The following is a 17,556-nucleotide window of genomic DNA, read 5'->3' on the forward strand; positions in this document are numbered from 1 at the left end:
AGCAAACGAATGCAAAAAAAAAAAAATGATTTTGGCCCCCCAAAACTTAATTTTCGTATATCTTTTGAACTAAGGGTGAGCAAACGGAAATTCCAACTGAGCATTCGTGAGCAAACGATGAGCAAACGAATGCATGAAGAAAAAATCGATTTTTTAATATTGTGGGGCTAGCTTCACACGGGTCGTTTTATTCCATTTTAAGTATTTAATATCTCTCATTATCGTTTGCATTATCATTTTTGCACATATATTTCGACATGTACTGAATATACAGCTACTTTCAGTATGCATGGATGTAATTAAAAATTGCACATTGCGGGAATAAATTACGTCTTCGCTATTACAAATGTAATCGGAACTTCGCGTTATTATTAATTTGATAATGTGAAGAGTATTCTAACATTCTAGTGTATTCTTCCATACAGTTTTTCCAAGCAACTACAATTTCATCTTCGACTGAAATAACAGAATAACAGCATCTTTCTTTCGACCTTTACCGGAAGTTTTTCGCCTACAAAGGGATTGCGAAGAAAATCCATGGTGCAAAGTGAAACCCTCACGATAACCTCGTGAATATTTTTGCGAGGTGAACATCGCTTTAAATTAAATTGAATGAATCAATTTCGAAGAAAAATTCAAGACTGTGAAGCGACGGAGAAATATATCAAAGTAATAACCTAAACGGGAACTACCTAGGCATAAGACATCTTTTTACGTGATCCATCGTGGAAAGTTTATCGACTGTACCCTAGAAATAGAATTCGCCGACTTCGCATCGACGACAGGGCTGTTGTGGCCCTTTGCCAAGGATGTCACTTAGTTGTAAGAGCTGCTTAATAGATCTACTTCGACTGATTGTTCGTGTCCTTGTCTTTTTAAATCACTATCTTAATCGCGAATGACTTGAAATATCGCGTCCTCTGTTCCAAATTTTTAATTATCGTTTCTTGATTAATTTAAAAGTTGATTTGTATACATACAAATTTATATACATATTTATATATTCTTTATACACTAACATATACATATATGTATACTATATGGCATCAATAATCTTTGGTGTGTTAACGATTAGTAATTAAAAATTTTAAAAAGTAACAGTTGCTAATATAGACATAATAAAATAATTTTACTTTTTATATAAATTCAAGCAAATTTAATTTAAAAAATTTAAATTGATCAGAAAAACATTATTGACAGAATAAAATTAAGATGAAGATATGAAGTATTTCTAAAGTCGTAAAATCAAACAGAAATGAGTAGCAATGATCTCCAATTGTTTAACACTTATTTTTTTACACGATGTTACTCATCGTTGCGTTGTGTCAAGTGTTGTTCCGTTCAACGGGGGACATCGACGAAGAATGCAGCTCGCATTCGGTGCCAAGAACGCATTTGCGTTATATACCTACTCGCGACACAGAAGAAAATAGAAGTTCTACGAAAGAACGACAACTTTAAGATCCGCGAGATGTAACTCAGCCATCGGAATATTTTGGGCATCTACGTCATTGGAAAACATAAAATTATCATGGAACCTAACGAAGGGAATAAGTATTAATATTGAGCGCGTTTTTGTCCAGTAAAATTGTATAACGTTTCATTACAAACAACGGTGGTTCGTATTTTAACGCAAAAATTGGCGACTTTATTATCAATATTTCATCGATGACATATGTATGAAATTGATTCAAGATTTGTGTCGATTACGTGGGAAAATTGGTTTATTAATATATTATTTATTCTATACTGGTCTATTTTTGATCCCGTGGAGAATCGCAAATCAAAATATAACGACAATTTGACATTAAACCGTCGATTTCTAAAAGGAAAACAAACCCAGAGATCGTTTTGATAAAAACGCAGATGTGTCTCTTGCGAAAAATAACTTTTATTGGCGATCGTTGAAGCGTAATCTAAAGTCTGGATTCATACGAAGGATGGATAAGTCGAAGGAAATCATGGCAAGAAATAATAAACCTGACCGTTTGGGGTCTTAAATATTTCACGTAAATTCGAAATCGGAAACAAATTGAGAAGAGTACAATAATTAAGATTTGTCAAGATACATTCCATGATATTAAGACCGCTCGTGGAAACAAATTACAGCATTCCTGGTAAAAGCAGCAGCGTATGTGAGTTGATTTATGAAAGAAATTGAAAATCTTTGCGCGTATTTCCGGAATATACGAATGAAATATGGCTTATGTTCTCAACTTTATAAACAGACATTTTATATATTCGGCAATTCTATTCATATAAGTATGTATAATATAAAATTATATTGGTATCAACGAGGAATAATAATTTTTTAAATTATAACGTGATAGAGAGAATATAACATCTCTACACTTGCAAAGAAAAAAAAACTAAATTCAACAATAAAAATTAGATTTTTAATTGATTGTTTAAAGGCTGGAATAATTGGATATTATATAAGCGGAATCTATATATATATATATATATATATATATATATATATATAAATAATAAAAAAAAAACATCTTAATTAAGAAAAATGGACGATTTTTGATACTATATTTGCAAAGAAAAATGAAATGCAATTATCCGCTGCTAAACGCCGCAGGCATTCGTCCTGTACTAATGCAATCTTCAAAGCTGTTGGATCCCGCTGGCAAAGGGAAACATACTGAAATTAATGATCTCTCTTCCAAGCTTTTCGTATGATCGAGTAAAATAAACAGCTAATCCATCTGGTGGCAACAAGACGGTGCATAAAAGAAATAAAAATAATAAAATATCAGATCTAACGATCTATTGGTCGCGCCGTCTGCAAGATATATTTATGTTCAACTTCTTGCATGTGACATTTGAGGACCAAAATCCAAGGACAAAATCTTGAACGTATCAAGTGCCAATCTAAACAACGCCGCAGATAATCATGCCATTATATTATAGGACGATAATAATAGTATGGATTATAAAGAGCACATTATAAAAAAATTTGATGTAAAATTATGATGACGATTAACAGTGGTAATTTTGGGCCTGCACTAATAAAGATACATACAATTTTTTAAAGCTGTATTATCAATACGTACGAATGTGCATAAACATGCAAATATACATATGATATATGTGATATATTTGGTAATATTGCAAAAATTAGTTTTTACATAAAAATTATAAAATAATGTGTTACATTTTAATCGCTCTAGGCAAATATCTCGAAAAATATGGAAGATATGAAAAAATATTTTATTATAGGTTTTGGAAAGCTTTTGAAATAAGCTATAAGAAAATAAAATGAAAAATAGAGGGTTCCATTTAAGAAATTAAAAGTGATATTTATGTAACTTCATACAATTATTCAAGGTTAAATTAATAGTACCATCTTATGTCCCCCTCAAAACCATACAACTTTTGTCTGAAACATTTTTTCGTATCTTTTATATTTTTCGAGATATTTACCTGGGACGATTAAAATAAAACGGTCTATTGTTATTGTTATTTTTTATCTAATATAAAGATATAATTACACAATTAGAGATGAAAATTACTAATTTTTGTAAAAATTGATTAAAAATAAGAGAAAAGAGCCAATAATTTTTTAAAAAAGATATATAAATGTAATTAACTCAAAATCGCAATACATTATACACATTTAATTTTATATTTGTGACTCGTTAATTTTATTATAATTATACACATGTAATTTTATTATTGTTGATTCGTTAATTCTATTATACACACTTAATTTTAAATTTAACATTGAAAATGACCCGATCGGTGTCGAAACGTATGTGCGAATTCTTACTTGCGAATTTTACTCTGTTTAATGTATTGCGATTTTGAGTTAATTACATTTATATATCTTTTTTAAAAAATTATTGGCTCTTTTCTCTTATTTTTAATCAATTTGTTTTATACTTGTTAAGCCTTCTATTAATTTATTTTGTAAAAATATAAAACTTTATATATTTACTATAACTGTAATTTTACATAATTCCTTTTCCAGTGCGATGCATGAACATTCCATATTGAGTACTATCTCAGAAAAACATTTCTCTAACACACTTAACAAATTTAAAAGTTCTCACTTTCCTTTAAGTTTATTTTTCCATGCAAAAGTATTCTTTGCTATGCATTGAATTTTTCTCAAACTCAGAGTAAGCAACTTGATGTGCGAACGTGTATTTGAAGACTAGGAAATTGACGTGTTTGACTGAACTTTGTTCGTCGATACGCGCGTGTCGTCCCACGAGTCCGCGTGGATTTGTTTGCTAGAACATGAAATTTGCTCGCAAAAATATGCGAATTATTCGGACAGCGATGAGTTATCTGTTGTTCAAAGACCGTCGCCGAGAGGCGATAAACACATGGTTGTCACGTGGATGAAACAATCTCAAGAGTACTTTAACTAAAATTAAAAATAGATCCACATGATGACATAATATTTTTGCAATTTACGGTCCGTAAGATATCTTTTTTTTTCACTACAGGATACTCTCGATATAAAAATGTGATGTTTGGCGCCGCGATGACGCCAACTTGCCATCTGCGTATATTCGACGATCATTGGCTGTTTAATCATTAAACTATTTTTTGACAACCCTGATTTCGAAATTGTGGATCGAAATTATGACTCGATACTTTCGATTTACATATAGGTATTTATTGATATCGATATTTATTGTATTAATGATAGATTGTGGAGAACAAATTAATGAATAGGTATATGTGAATCTTTAAACATGAATACTAAACGGAAATTAATATGTGAGATTTCTGATTATAAACGATCACTAGTGGATACTTATTAAATATTATATATAGCTTGACCATAAATATAAAACACTCTCAATTTATTGTATTTTTAAAGGAGGGAATAATAAAAGCTAAACGAGAGATTTAATAAAATATTAAAATTACTATAAAAATAAATTTTTTTTTTCAATAAAACTGTTTTTTAAATTTCTTTTTCGTTAGATCGTGGGACGTTTATACCAATTTGAGGAGATAGTTACATATTTTATAAAGACTTGTATAACTTATTTTTATCGAACCCCACATATCGATTATTTTGCTACAACGACTCAACTAAAAAACAAAGTTTTCAAAAAAATCAGTTTCAATATTTTAAATAAATTTAAAATGTCATAAAATATTCATTTTGAATGCAATTTTAATAATTAATTAATTAATAATTAATTTTAAGAAAACACAAAAGTATGGTACTTTAAAATATCTTTTTTTGTAAGCAATTAAAAAATTGACAATTGTTTAGTAATATAGAGCCAATGAGTATCATAAATGATATAACATATAATCACGGACGGTTATCATTGCGAATTATTATCTGCGGAAAACAGAATCTAGCAAATGCTCGAAGACTGTAGAGAATTTTAAATATCCTTCCTGGCGGGTGTCCAAAGTTTCGTGAACGAATTTACACGCGCGGATGCGAACGCGTGCGCGTGCATTGTGTACGTAGGTCGTGTCACACGAGCGACGGACTGATAGTGAGATCTTGTGACTTTCTATCAACGATTCATCGTGATTTTCGCCAATTTGCCGAAGTCATTGTCACCGGTAGGAATCTATCCCTCCGTATGTGCAGTGACGTAATCACCACCTTTTTACACGTGGCGATTTTTGAGAGATATATTGCAAAAGTGGGTCAACCGAGATCGTCGAGGTCTCGCGATTTCTAATCGACCCTGATCCACTCATTCTGATGAATCAGCCCGCTGTCTTTTGCGACGCGTCGTACGTTAAGAGAAAAGTGTTTGGCACAATATTTGTGATTGTAGGTATTGGATGGTAGAATAATTATGGTCGAGACCTCCCTTTTTATACGAGTCGTATGTATACACTGTGAAATTCATAATGTTAAATTGTATCTAGCTTTAGTTATTTTTAAACGTTTCTGTAGGTCGCCACTGCTCCTATTCAACATGTCGTTAATTTAACTAAAACAATGGAGTTAAACAATTTAACAGTCAAGCTAATGTTTAAATTTAACTCAAATTCAATTTATCATTTACTAAGTGCATACGTTAATATAGATGTTTTTAATATGGATGATTTACTTTGAAACTAATTACAGAAATGTTAATTTACATCTTGACATACGTACATATATGGAGGTTAAAAACAACGAAATGTTTTTATCATTGCTAACATTAATATTATAGCGGTAATAATTATACATTGTTGGATATCAAAGGATTGATTTACCATTATTCCTTTGATATCCAACAATGTATAATTATTACCGCTATAATATTAATGTTAGCAATGATAATTATATTTATAGTTATATGTGAAAAACCTGCAGTTGTCATCAAAAACGACTGTAATGCATAATAATATAATAATTATTACTATAATATTATATATGAGTTTTTATATACAGGGTAGGTACCAAAATTCTAGATATCTCATAAACAAAGCATTTTTGAGAAAAAAATGTTTCATACATATGTATACAAATTGTAGGATTTGAACAATGAATTAAACGGTGAGACTTATTTGACTTCAGGTATAAGTATAGAGACGCTCTCAAGGTCAACTTTAAACTTTTGAATGGAAGCTCCCACTTTTTATTCATTATTCTTGCAGCTGATATCAAGATCTTTTCAAAGCATTACAATGAAATTCCTTTTAAATAATCTTTTTCGTAAAACTGAAAATGAGAGGAACAACTATTAATGCTCTTGATTTTGACAAATGCTATCAAAGTTATGACCTTGAACAACATTCAATAGATCACAAGCTGTCGATCGAATACCTTGGATAATGTCTTGGATAATGCTAATGCTGGCGGCATTTGAACTTTGTCAAATCATATCTCGAAAAAGATTTAATCAAAAGGAGCTCCATTGTAATATTTAAAAAATATCTCGAATCAACAGATTACAAGAATACTACAAGAATATTATTATAAATAAAAAGTAGAGCTTCTATTCAAAATTTTAAAATTGACCTTGAGAATTCCTACTTAAACTCAAGATCAAATAAATCTCCTTGTTTGATGCACTGTTACACTACAACTTTTGTATAAAACATTTTCTTCAAAAATGCTTTGTTTATGAGATATTTGATTGTATATACAGATTTTTGGTATACCCTGTATATATTGTAATAAATTGATTATATAAAAATAAAATTCTATAATGTTACAGTAATAACTCTAACCACAGTTATTTTACAATATTATAATCACAAATATCAATTTTTTTTCAACGTATAATATCTACGGTTTATTTATGATAAATGTGTTTCAGTCGTCGAAAATGAAAAATCGCCCATTGTGACAATTAGTGACATTTCTGTTCTACACGACAAATTGCGAGAGATTTGTCGCAATTTTTCACTTAGGCGAAATAAAACAGTGGATAAATGTTTTCAAGATTTTCGATTGATTTTGGCCATGTTAATGTGTATTAAAATTTCTTTAGGAGAAATTTTCGAGTTGCTCAGTGTTGTGCAGTGTTTGATGTGTAAAAACGTCATGAGAGGCGAAACGCGCTGAAAAGTTCAAAGGGGTTTGAAACGGCGGGATTTAAGTGGCTGATTGATCGTGATTTTTAGCGTCCACAATCGTGAGATGTCAGAAGGACTTTCAAGTAGCTAAAAGGATCCCACTTAAAGTCGATTATTATATTTTAGCCTTTGAGCAACCCACTATAAAATGTAATTTTCATCTTATATTAATATAACTTTTATACGAATTAATATTACAATTCATACAAAAAAGGTATCATTAATTAGAATTCGTTAAATGTTTTAACGGGTATATAATTTCTGTTGAAATTTTGTATAATATACATGGAAAGAATGGTTTTGCTGAAGTATAATATTTAAAAATTTAGTTAGATACAGATCTAAAAATAATTTTTAATGGATTACTAAAATAATCATAAGAATGCTTGTTGAAGTGTTGATAATAATGCTGTAAAAAGTTTTAATAAGTACTGATAATAATGTTGCAAAAAGTTCTAACAATTAGTTTAAGTGTCGTATATCATTATTTAAATTTAAATAATAAAAAAATTATTTTTAGATATACATAAATTTAGTTGTGTATTTAAATTCCTTAGTAAAAAAAACCGTTCTTTCCATGTAATAAATAATGCAGAAAACAATATCTTGCAACCACATCGACATAATTATAAAATCGTTATGTTTTAGTCGTTTATAAAAAAGTAGGAAAATAAAAAAAAAAATGAAAAACATACTTTAAAAAATACTTTTGTTCCTCTACGATCAGTTATTTTATATCAAAAATGCACATTTCAAAATTACAATTACACAAAATTATAATGTTTTACAAAAAAATTGAACTTATTTTCTCCGTTTTTTGAGTTGTGTTGTTTTATCAAATGAGTGATGATATTTTAACGTATTATTCGAACAACGCATAATAATCGGAATAAATCATGTATTGGCTCGAGTTGATCGCAAACACACGAACGCAATTTTCGTGAATGACAGCGTGTCTATTGCTTCTGTCGACAAGTCGGAATGACAGATTGCTATTTATTGTCCCGTGAGATTAGTAGCTTCGTGATAAAGAATTTCGGCGAAACTTACTACCAGCAAAACGGAAAGAGAACTCGAAGTGCCGCAATTGTCGACTTTTAATAGCTTCGTACACGAAAGAGAAGCTCGTGCCAGGTTCCCGGTATCACACGTTATCGGTTTCAATTTCCATCCTTCGCCGTCTGTCGTGCGTGCGTTTCGGGATATTTGCGAAATAAACCTGGCGTATGTCCTTGACACGTATAGCATTCGAATGTGATTAGTATCTACCTACTGAGCGATAGACACGGCATTCTATAATAATATCATAAATTAATTGCGAAATTCGCAAAAATATATTTTATCGATTTTATAATTTAGATATTTCCTAAAACAATCACAATTTAATATTATTGCGAATGCAACATTGATGAGCATTGTATTCCGTAATCTCATTAAAGATAAATTTAATGATATAGTCGTGTATTTCAAAGAGTTTAATAATCATCTTACTGGTTCTTTTTCCGATTTTAATAATTTTCTGTATGTATTACCTATAAAAGACAGCATTTAAGTCACAAAGTAAGTTGGACTTTTATATCAGTGTCGAGACATTTACACAAAATACATCCTTTTCAATATAAAGGTCAAAGAGATAGGGCCCTATTTCAAGCTTTCACAAATTCCAGGAATGTGCAGATTCGATTATCGCAAGAAAAAAGTCAAATATACCCTTTTGATATGGGACGCAAAATGAAAGACAACGCGCAGATTCAAGCTGGAGGGTTTTGAAGATCGATCAGTTATAAGTGGGAATTGTAAGGGGAAATAAATCAAATAAAAGAAAGAATTCTATTTTTAGTCAAAGCGGATCTTGATGCTTAATAACATCTCGGCTTGCCGACTTTTCGAGACGAGCGTCTTACCACCAAGATATTGAAATACAATTGTCAACAACACCAGTTGTTAATGGCAGTAAGAGAACGTAATTTTTCAAAGAGACGTGATAAACAATTATAAGTGGAAATTAGACCGATATAAGAATCAAATAAGAGAAAGAATCCTACTTTTAGTTGAAGCATCTTGGTGCTTAATAATATCCCTTCTATAAATTTTCAAACATATTTTGCAAAGATTCGATCGATTGATGAATGGAAAAAAAAAATCTGCTAATCTTGTTTTCAACAGAGGAGGTCGACGAACTGACGAAAGTTCGATTTTTCTGTTATATAATATTCGTTATATCGTTTAATTTTTTGCGCCGTCGCAGAGTGAGATGAATCGGTCCGGCGATGTCATATTCGATTACCGTTCAAGAGGACAGGTGAAGAATATCGAGTACACGTGGAGCGATCTGTCGTAAGAGTCGTTAAGTCGTGACGGTGGTAAGCGGCGGCGTGGGAGGTGGTGGAAAAGAAAAAAAAGGTAAATGCGCCGGGGACGGACAGTCGTTGCTGTAGAGGAGACGTCAGATTAGAAGCCACGGCTTGACTGGCACACATACATATTTTTTATTACATAAATTGGCGCACGAAGGTCTTCCCTCTCTGGAGAGAAGTTATCGCGTTAATGCCTATTACCACGTATCCGCCCTCGCGCTTACCGCAGGTGAACTTGTGCGTGATTTCGTCGCATGAACTTTCCCCATGAATGTCAACGACTGGTGGAAAAGAATGAAAAATGTATGAGCTTCAAGTCTCATCGTGTGTTACACGGTGAGATACCGGCGCATTGATACAAAGTGTTCTTTGAGGAATGTGTCATCGGAAAACTGTACGAAACTATTTTGAGAATTATTTCTCAATAAACGTCAATTTCTCAAACTATCTCAAAGTATTGCACACGAGAAAGTTATTATTGTAGCTAAAGTTTTCCAGTTGAAATATCTTCAATTTTCGATTCGACATTAAATAATTGATAATTACTAGTTACTACATTCAAGTATCGATTTGCAATAAAATAAAAAAGCAATTTGTGGTGGAAAGACTGTAAGCGTTAAGGATAAATTCAATCGTGTCGCGAAGAAATCGGCCGTCGCAATCCTGCAAAAGTTGTTGAACTGAAATCCAATACGTGGAATCGTTATCCAATCACATTACGAGCTTCACTTTTCTAGCGAGCAGTGCCAGTAAACTTGACGCCTCCGATGAACGTAATCTCATCGAATTACGATCATTTATTTAATGAGATTAATTACAGTTATTCATATTTAATTAATATCATTTTGCTTTAATTGCCGCGACATCGTTTACTGCAGCATCGCTTATCAAATTAAACAACTGAGAATTTTTTTCCATGTGGCGAGAACAGCTTCCACGGACAGACTTGCTATTTTGTATTATAAAAAATCAGAAACGTTGAGTCCGTTGCGGAAATGCGACAGTTTGAGATTATGAGATTATTCGATTACATTATTATCCTTTTATGGTAATGTGATCAGCGTAATACAATATTTGCGATATTCAATTTCATAAAATTTTTCTCTCATATTAAAATAAATACTTATCGATCATTTGTAGCAATTAAAAAAAAATATCCAACGAAGGAATCTCCCTTAAAAGTTTGTTTAGAAAATACACAATATTATCTAAATTTACACATATTTAAATAATTTTAAATAACTTTTGAAAAGATTTATTAGCTTCACTTTAAAATAAACGATTGCAGTCTAACTTGAGATATTAATTTCAGCTGCAGTTTGCGATTGTGTTTCAAGTTTGATAAACATTATTTGGCGCGCAGTTTATAAAACTGAAATAATATTGTATATTTACAAAAAATTACATTTAGTATTATTAAGTATTGAAATACGTTTTAACCGAAAACAGAATTTCTAGAGATTTATTCTTATTGGTTTAATTTTTATTTATAACTGTTTAAATAATTTTATATATACTTATTTTTGTATTTTTTATTTTTTTTTCAGAGAATAATGGATTATTGTGGATAAAAAATAAAAAATGCAGAAGAGTACAAAGTAAACTGTGTAATACTATATTCAAAGAATTATGCCGTCTTTTTGAAGGACTTAATTCCGACTAGTCTCTGAGGAAAGAAAGAGAGAGATCTGTAAAATCGTATTTTATTTACTAATGGGGCTTATGTATCTCGCAGTAGTATAATCAAGATATGTTACAAAAAAATGTAATAATAAAAAAGAACGTTACTTAGAAATATTAAAACGCGTAAGAACCACTTTTAAGCTGCTTTCTCTAGCGTATGTTTGCAATATTCCATATTAACTGAGAACGTCTTTGCAAATTCAAAAAAATTCGATATCAACTACGCGCGAATGCATATATTAGCATTTCGTTATGGCAATGAGTTTCATTGTGCTATGCATTGCGTTTTTGTCAGTCATACGATAATATCGTACCATAAATATGAAATAATTCTCTTACTACCTAATAATAATTCAATCCGTTAATCTTGAACTACATAATGTAGTGCTCTATAAAAGATATTGTAATAGATACGATTCATATAAATTATAAAATGCTGATATCATGTATCATTAGCACTATACTTCAATCTTTATATAACTATAGTATAGTAAATTAATGTTCAATGTATATATATAAATAAAAGTAGTCAGATGTATTTGTCTTTTTGCTATCAGCAAACGTAAAATGTATCTCTCATGTTGTGATGCAAAGTATAGTATACTCTAAATTATAAAATGCCGATTCATGTAAGTATAACCATTAGCGCTATATTTTGAATTTTTCTGCAGCTGTAATATGAATCAATTTTGTAATTTTTATACTGAAATAAAAACAGTCATTCATACCTTTCGTTTTTACTATTATAGTAAACACAAAATATATCTCACCATTTTACAAAATACAAACTACAAAGAGTACGACTACAAACTTGTATAGTAAAATGCACAAAATTCATATCTAAACAAGCAATCCTGTCAAAGAGCATTCTTGTCAGTAAATCGCGACAATGCAAAAGAAATCGTTAGTGTTCCGTTCTCCTCTCTATCTCTCTTCCTTTTCGCAATCAATTCAAATCCCCTCCGCGCCGCGCTTCTCCGCTCGCGAGGACTCGAGGCATTTCTGGAGTGATATTGCCAGTGACATGCATTGTCCCATATTGTGAAACAGAGCCACCCCTTTCCTCCATTTAACCGAGCCCTTCCCTACACTCTGCACCTACCGCAGTCAGGATGTTTTACATAATATTGAAAATGAACCTCTGGCTCAATGCCTGCACGTTCTGCATATCGCAGCCTCAATATTCCCTAGTACTTCGATTACGTTTCCACGTCTGTCTGAGAAGATGAGTAGGCATATATTTTTAGTCTTGACCTTCAAGGTAAACCGATCGCGGTAACGAACGGCGCAAACTAAACGCGTACGTATATAATACTAACTAATGATCGCGTCAGTCGTTCACCTAGAAAATATACCTATTTTTTATATTACTCAATATAAAATCTGTTCGCATTAATTTTTACTTTACACGCATATCAACTCGGGATAACAATGTAACATTGAATATAAAATGTGTTATGAGGATTTATGATAATTAAATGGAACAAGGAGCACTATACTGTTTTCATCTTAGTACATTCACCAATAACTTAAGCTGCTTTGTCAGATTAACGATCATGTAGCACAGTTAGCGAAACTGCTGAATATTAATCGGCGTAAATAGAAATGTCATTATCATAGATTATCTAACTAAAAAAATATAATGCTATGCAATGGCATCAATATTGCCGCATAAAACGCAACTCGTGAATTATTATACTTTGTGTCACAATGAAATTATGGTATTCTTCACCAGTAAACTGGTTGGTCACGTAAAACGATTATTATTATATGATTATTTACACCCCCCCCCATTTTATCAAAAGCATAACTAATGCCCGTTTCCATCAACGTAGATTAACTTTAGTTTCCGTTTAACTTCCTTTGCATTTCTTTGTTCTAGGAAATATTTATCTTTTTCGAAGAATTTTTTAAAAAACTATGGGAAGTCTGATGTAGTTTTATCCCGCACTCTAATCTACTCACTATAGACATTACATATCAAACAATCACTTATTTTGTTCATTACAGTACAGGTTGAAAGAAAAACACTTCCGAAATGCAGCCGTAATAAAGAAACGGCTGAATAACTTTTTTATCATCAAAGAGCTGATCTTTAATTTCGCGAAATTCAATCATTACGAAAAAAACGGCAATAGATTCAAACGGCAATCACTTGAATTATTTATAGGTGATCTCGTATAAGCATTTTATCTCAACAAAAATTGTCGACAGAAAACCGAATTATTTTCTCCCCGACCTAATATTTCTATTCCCGCCTCGACTAACTCACCGTGCGTATCAAACTTCCTGATGATTGTTTCGATGATCGTAGTTCTGGGCGCCACGTGACCCCGTCTAACAGGCATCTCAGGAACAGGATTCCCAGATACCTGGGCAGCCGAGACTTCCGCGTTCGACCGTGCGATGGGGCGCACCGGGCCCGATCCCTCTCAATTAATATATCGCGAAGTAACACTAAAGCACTAGGAAAACACTCGCGACGTAGAATGCACGAGCACGGTAGAAAAAAGCACAGCACGAGTTGAGCATAGCGATCAGCCGTATAAGACAGAGTAACGTAGTGTAACGTAACGCGTGACTTTTTCTCACGGGAGAGAAAAAGGAAAGATTCGTTGGTGCGATCGAACAACACGCGGATGAGCGGGGTGTATCCGTTTTTTTACATCCTTCGTCCGCTTCTTAAGAGATACGAAAGGGTGAGACGCAGGACTAAACGAGGAGGAGAGAGATTTTTCGTCCAGGTGCTTCTATTCTCCCGCGTTACGGGAATACCAGGATGCGGTCGTTGTTTTTTGGTCTCGCTCGTTCTCGCGATATCGATATTCCTTTTTCTTCTTTGATTGTTGTACATATAGCCGCAGGTTTCCAATCGAAGAGACCTATATATATATATATATATACGGTCAAAGCATCGATATCCCCAAATGGACTGTCAAAGAGCACGGTTGCGCTTTCGCGCGAGTGACACTTCGACGTCGTCGTCTCCTACTCGCCGACGTACGTTTGGACCCGGAGTTCTCGTCTATCTAGATATACGTCTAAGATCGTCGGCGCGGGGCGTCACGACGATTCCTCCTGCTGTCGAGCCAAGGACGCTCGAGGAAGGTCGGTCCCACTTCGTCGGACGGCCGGCATGCGATATTATCGCACGTGCACGCGTAGTCACTTCCGATGTGCGTGTGTCTCGAAGGGAGAATACGGATCGACCTGTGTGTGGCTTTCAGGATCCGTGGCTGGCGATCGGGCAAATTTCTCGCGCGAATCTCCCGCGCGATCTTCGTCGATTTAGAAGAAGCTACGACAATGCCTCGCTCGCTCGCCGACGGCGTCCGTCCTCGAAGCGATTTGTCGTCCTCTCTCGTCGGCAACGTCTCATATCGCTTCGATCGCCGTTCGTCACCTTGAAACGCACGTGTATCAATTTGCGACCGTACGCTCTGATACGATCGGGTAGCACCAACGCGGTGGCGTCGCGATGCGGGTCAACAGCCTCGTGGCTTCGATCCTCCGGGAGTTGACGTTTCTGACCACAGGCACTCCTACGTAATATTCGCGAACTTCGTTCGACCTCGTGGGATCGGGGTCAGGCGTCGCGGTGACCGAGGTCGTGGAATGCGGTAATTTCGGAGAGGCGCATGGCTCGGACATCTCCACGACGTTCGTCGTTCAATCGCTCGTGCACGAACGAGGGGGAATCTTGTTGTCGGGGACGGGCTCGATTTCGCTCGATCTCGAGTCGCAACGGCCGCGTGCGAAGGGAAGAAGCGATCCCCGAGAGTATGACAGGCGCGTCCAACGGATACAACGATGGTAAAGGCACGTGGGGTGTTTGCAGTCGAGTTTATGCGGAATGCCGCGATCGGATCGATTCCTCCGTCCGGTCGCGTCCCGACGCGAGTCGCGACGCTCACCAGCGCTAATCGAACGTCCGGCACTCGCTCCCTCTTTTCCCTTATTTCACTCTTTCTTTTCCTTTCTTTCTGGCTTTCTCACACTCACACACACACACACACACACACACACACGCATACACACGCATACACACGCACTCTCTCTCTCTCTCTCTCTCTCTCACTCTCTTCCTCTCCGACGTGGCTGGTCAGCTGTGCATCTCCGGTCAACCACGGGGACAGCTATTTTTGTACTTCTTCCTCATCCTCCGCGACCATGCCCGACCACCGTCGTTTGTCGCGATTTCTCTCGGGACGCCCTTCGGTTCATGCAGCCACGTCGAGCCACGTAAAATATCCTCCGTCCCGAGTCACCGACGGACGAGCATGACGATCAGATCGTCACCACGAAGAACATCGTCGAGAGATCGGTCAAGGTTTTCAGGCAACGCATGACAGTACCACCAGTATCAGAAGTGGAGCATTCCAGTCAGAACCTAATTTTGATGTATGTCTTATTTCGATTTTCGGGGATGTCACTTTGACAAAGGTGCATAATAAATCACGTTTCCCTCTTTCTTTCGTTCGTTCCCAATGTTATCGTTTCTGTTTTAACCGATACTTGGATTCACACCTCACTGTCAGTCCCATGCTTCACGTGGTTCCGTAATCGTGCTATCTTCGTGCAGTCGGATGAACGCGCGCAAACGACCCACCACGCCTTCCGTGGGTCGGCAGACCGAATCGTAGAGATACGATGCCCTCTCGCTGACCTCTCGCTGGCTCCTCGACCTCACTCGGTCGGTCGGTAGGTCGGCGATGACACCCGGTTCACCCCCTTGCACTGTCGTCTCCGGCCGACGCACTCCAGAGGAAGGTCGCCGAACACTGTTGCTCCGCCGCGTGCTCGTAGCCTCCCCTCACCCCCGTGTCACCGTGTCACAATACACACAAAGTGTCGTCTTGGAGGCGTCTTTTTGTGGGTTTTCGGCTTCGAGTTGCCGACAAAGGCGTCGCGACGCCACGGACGCGATACCTTGGTCGCTTCGACCTGAGTCTCGCGTGGTTTTGGCGAGTCGCCGTCGTGTGTTCGGTCGGAGAACTGAAAACGCGAGAGGAGGCGCGAGACGGGTCGACGTCTCACTCTGTCTCTTTCTCACTCTCTCTCTCCCTCCCTCCCTCCCTCTCTCTCTCTCTCTCTCTCTCTCTCTTTCGACGATGACGACGTCGGCGGTGGCGGCGGCGGGGGCGACGGCGACGACGACGACGCCGGCGACGTCGGTACGTAACGCGGGGGGGGGGGGGGGAGAGACGCGCGATCGCGTACAGCGCCTGCGTATCCCCACTTAAAATCAGCCGCCCGTGATCACCCCCGATCGTCCCGTTATTCTCCTCCGTCGGCTCCGTCTCTCTCTCGCACCCTCTCCTCACCGCACCGCGCGATGACCGCTGATAATATTGATAAGATTCCACAAAAGCCGCGGCGCGCGGCCTGCACTCTCCTCGTCGACGTCGCGCCCTTCTATCTTTCGCGCCAGAAGGTGACGAGTCTCGGGGTCACCGCGTATGTAATCTACGAGGACGTAACAACGTCACGCATTGTACTCTCTCTCCGACTTTATTTCTCGGTTTATTCCATTGTAACGCCAACACGACGACCCGTCCGTCCGACGCCATGTAGGTCCCGTGTATATGAAACTTAACGCAAAACGTGTTTTTGAAGTAAGAATACGAATGGCGATTTCCTCCGAATGAATAGATGATTATCTCTCTCGCGATCTTTTGCGCGCTCGATGAAAGATATTGTCCTTCGCTGTTATGGATAAAGAAAAATTTAGTTCGCGAAGAAGCTTTTCTACAACTTGAAAAATGTTGGCATTTTGTGGAGGAAGAATCGGGTTTAGATTGTTGGAGACATTGCGGGGTACACGCGAAAGAAATAGGTACTAACAGTAAGTGTGACGTATAACGATTACTCCTTCTATTCTTCCTTCCCTTTGCACTTTATTCGTATTATGCCAAAGATAAAATAGAATAAATATTTCAGTTACGCGAGATATATAATGTGAAAGTTTATACAATAAAAAGTTAAACTAGACCATTTATATGAATAA

The 17,556-nt window shown here is 36.0% G+C and overlaps 1 protein-coding gene across 1 annotated transcript in view; it reads right to left on the bottom strand.

Annotated features, from left to right (window-relative positions):
• Window positions 1-13,982, bottom strand: part of sei (potassium voltage-gated channel seizure) — a 148,542-nt gene extending 134,560 nt beyond the window's left edge. The window contains exon 1 of the mRNA XM_018551848.1: window positions 13,822-13,982. Coding sequence (XP_018407350.1) covers window positions 13,822-13,897 — 76 coding nt within the window. The 5' untranslated portion in view covers window positions 13,898-13,982. The remainder of the gene's footprint in view (window positions 1-13,821) is intronic.
• Window positions 13,983-17,556: the final 3,574 nt, after the last annotated feature.

This window comes from Cyphomyrmex costatus, unplaced genomic scaffold (assembly GCF_001594065.2).
Source record: "Cyphomyrmex costatus isolate MS0001 unplaced genomic scaffold, Ccosl1.0 scaffold147, whole genome shotgun sequence".
In the NCBI taxonomy this organism is placed as follows: Eukaryota; Metazoa; Arthropoda; class Insecta; order Hymenoptera; family Formicidae; genus Cyphomyrmex; species Cyphomyrmex costatus.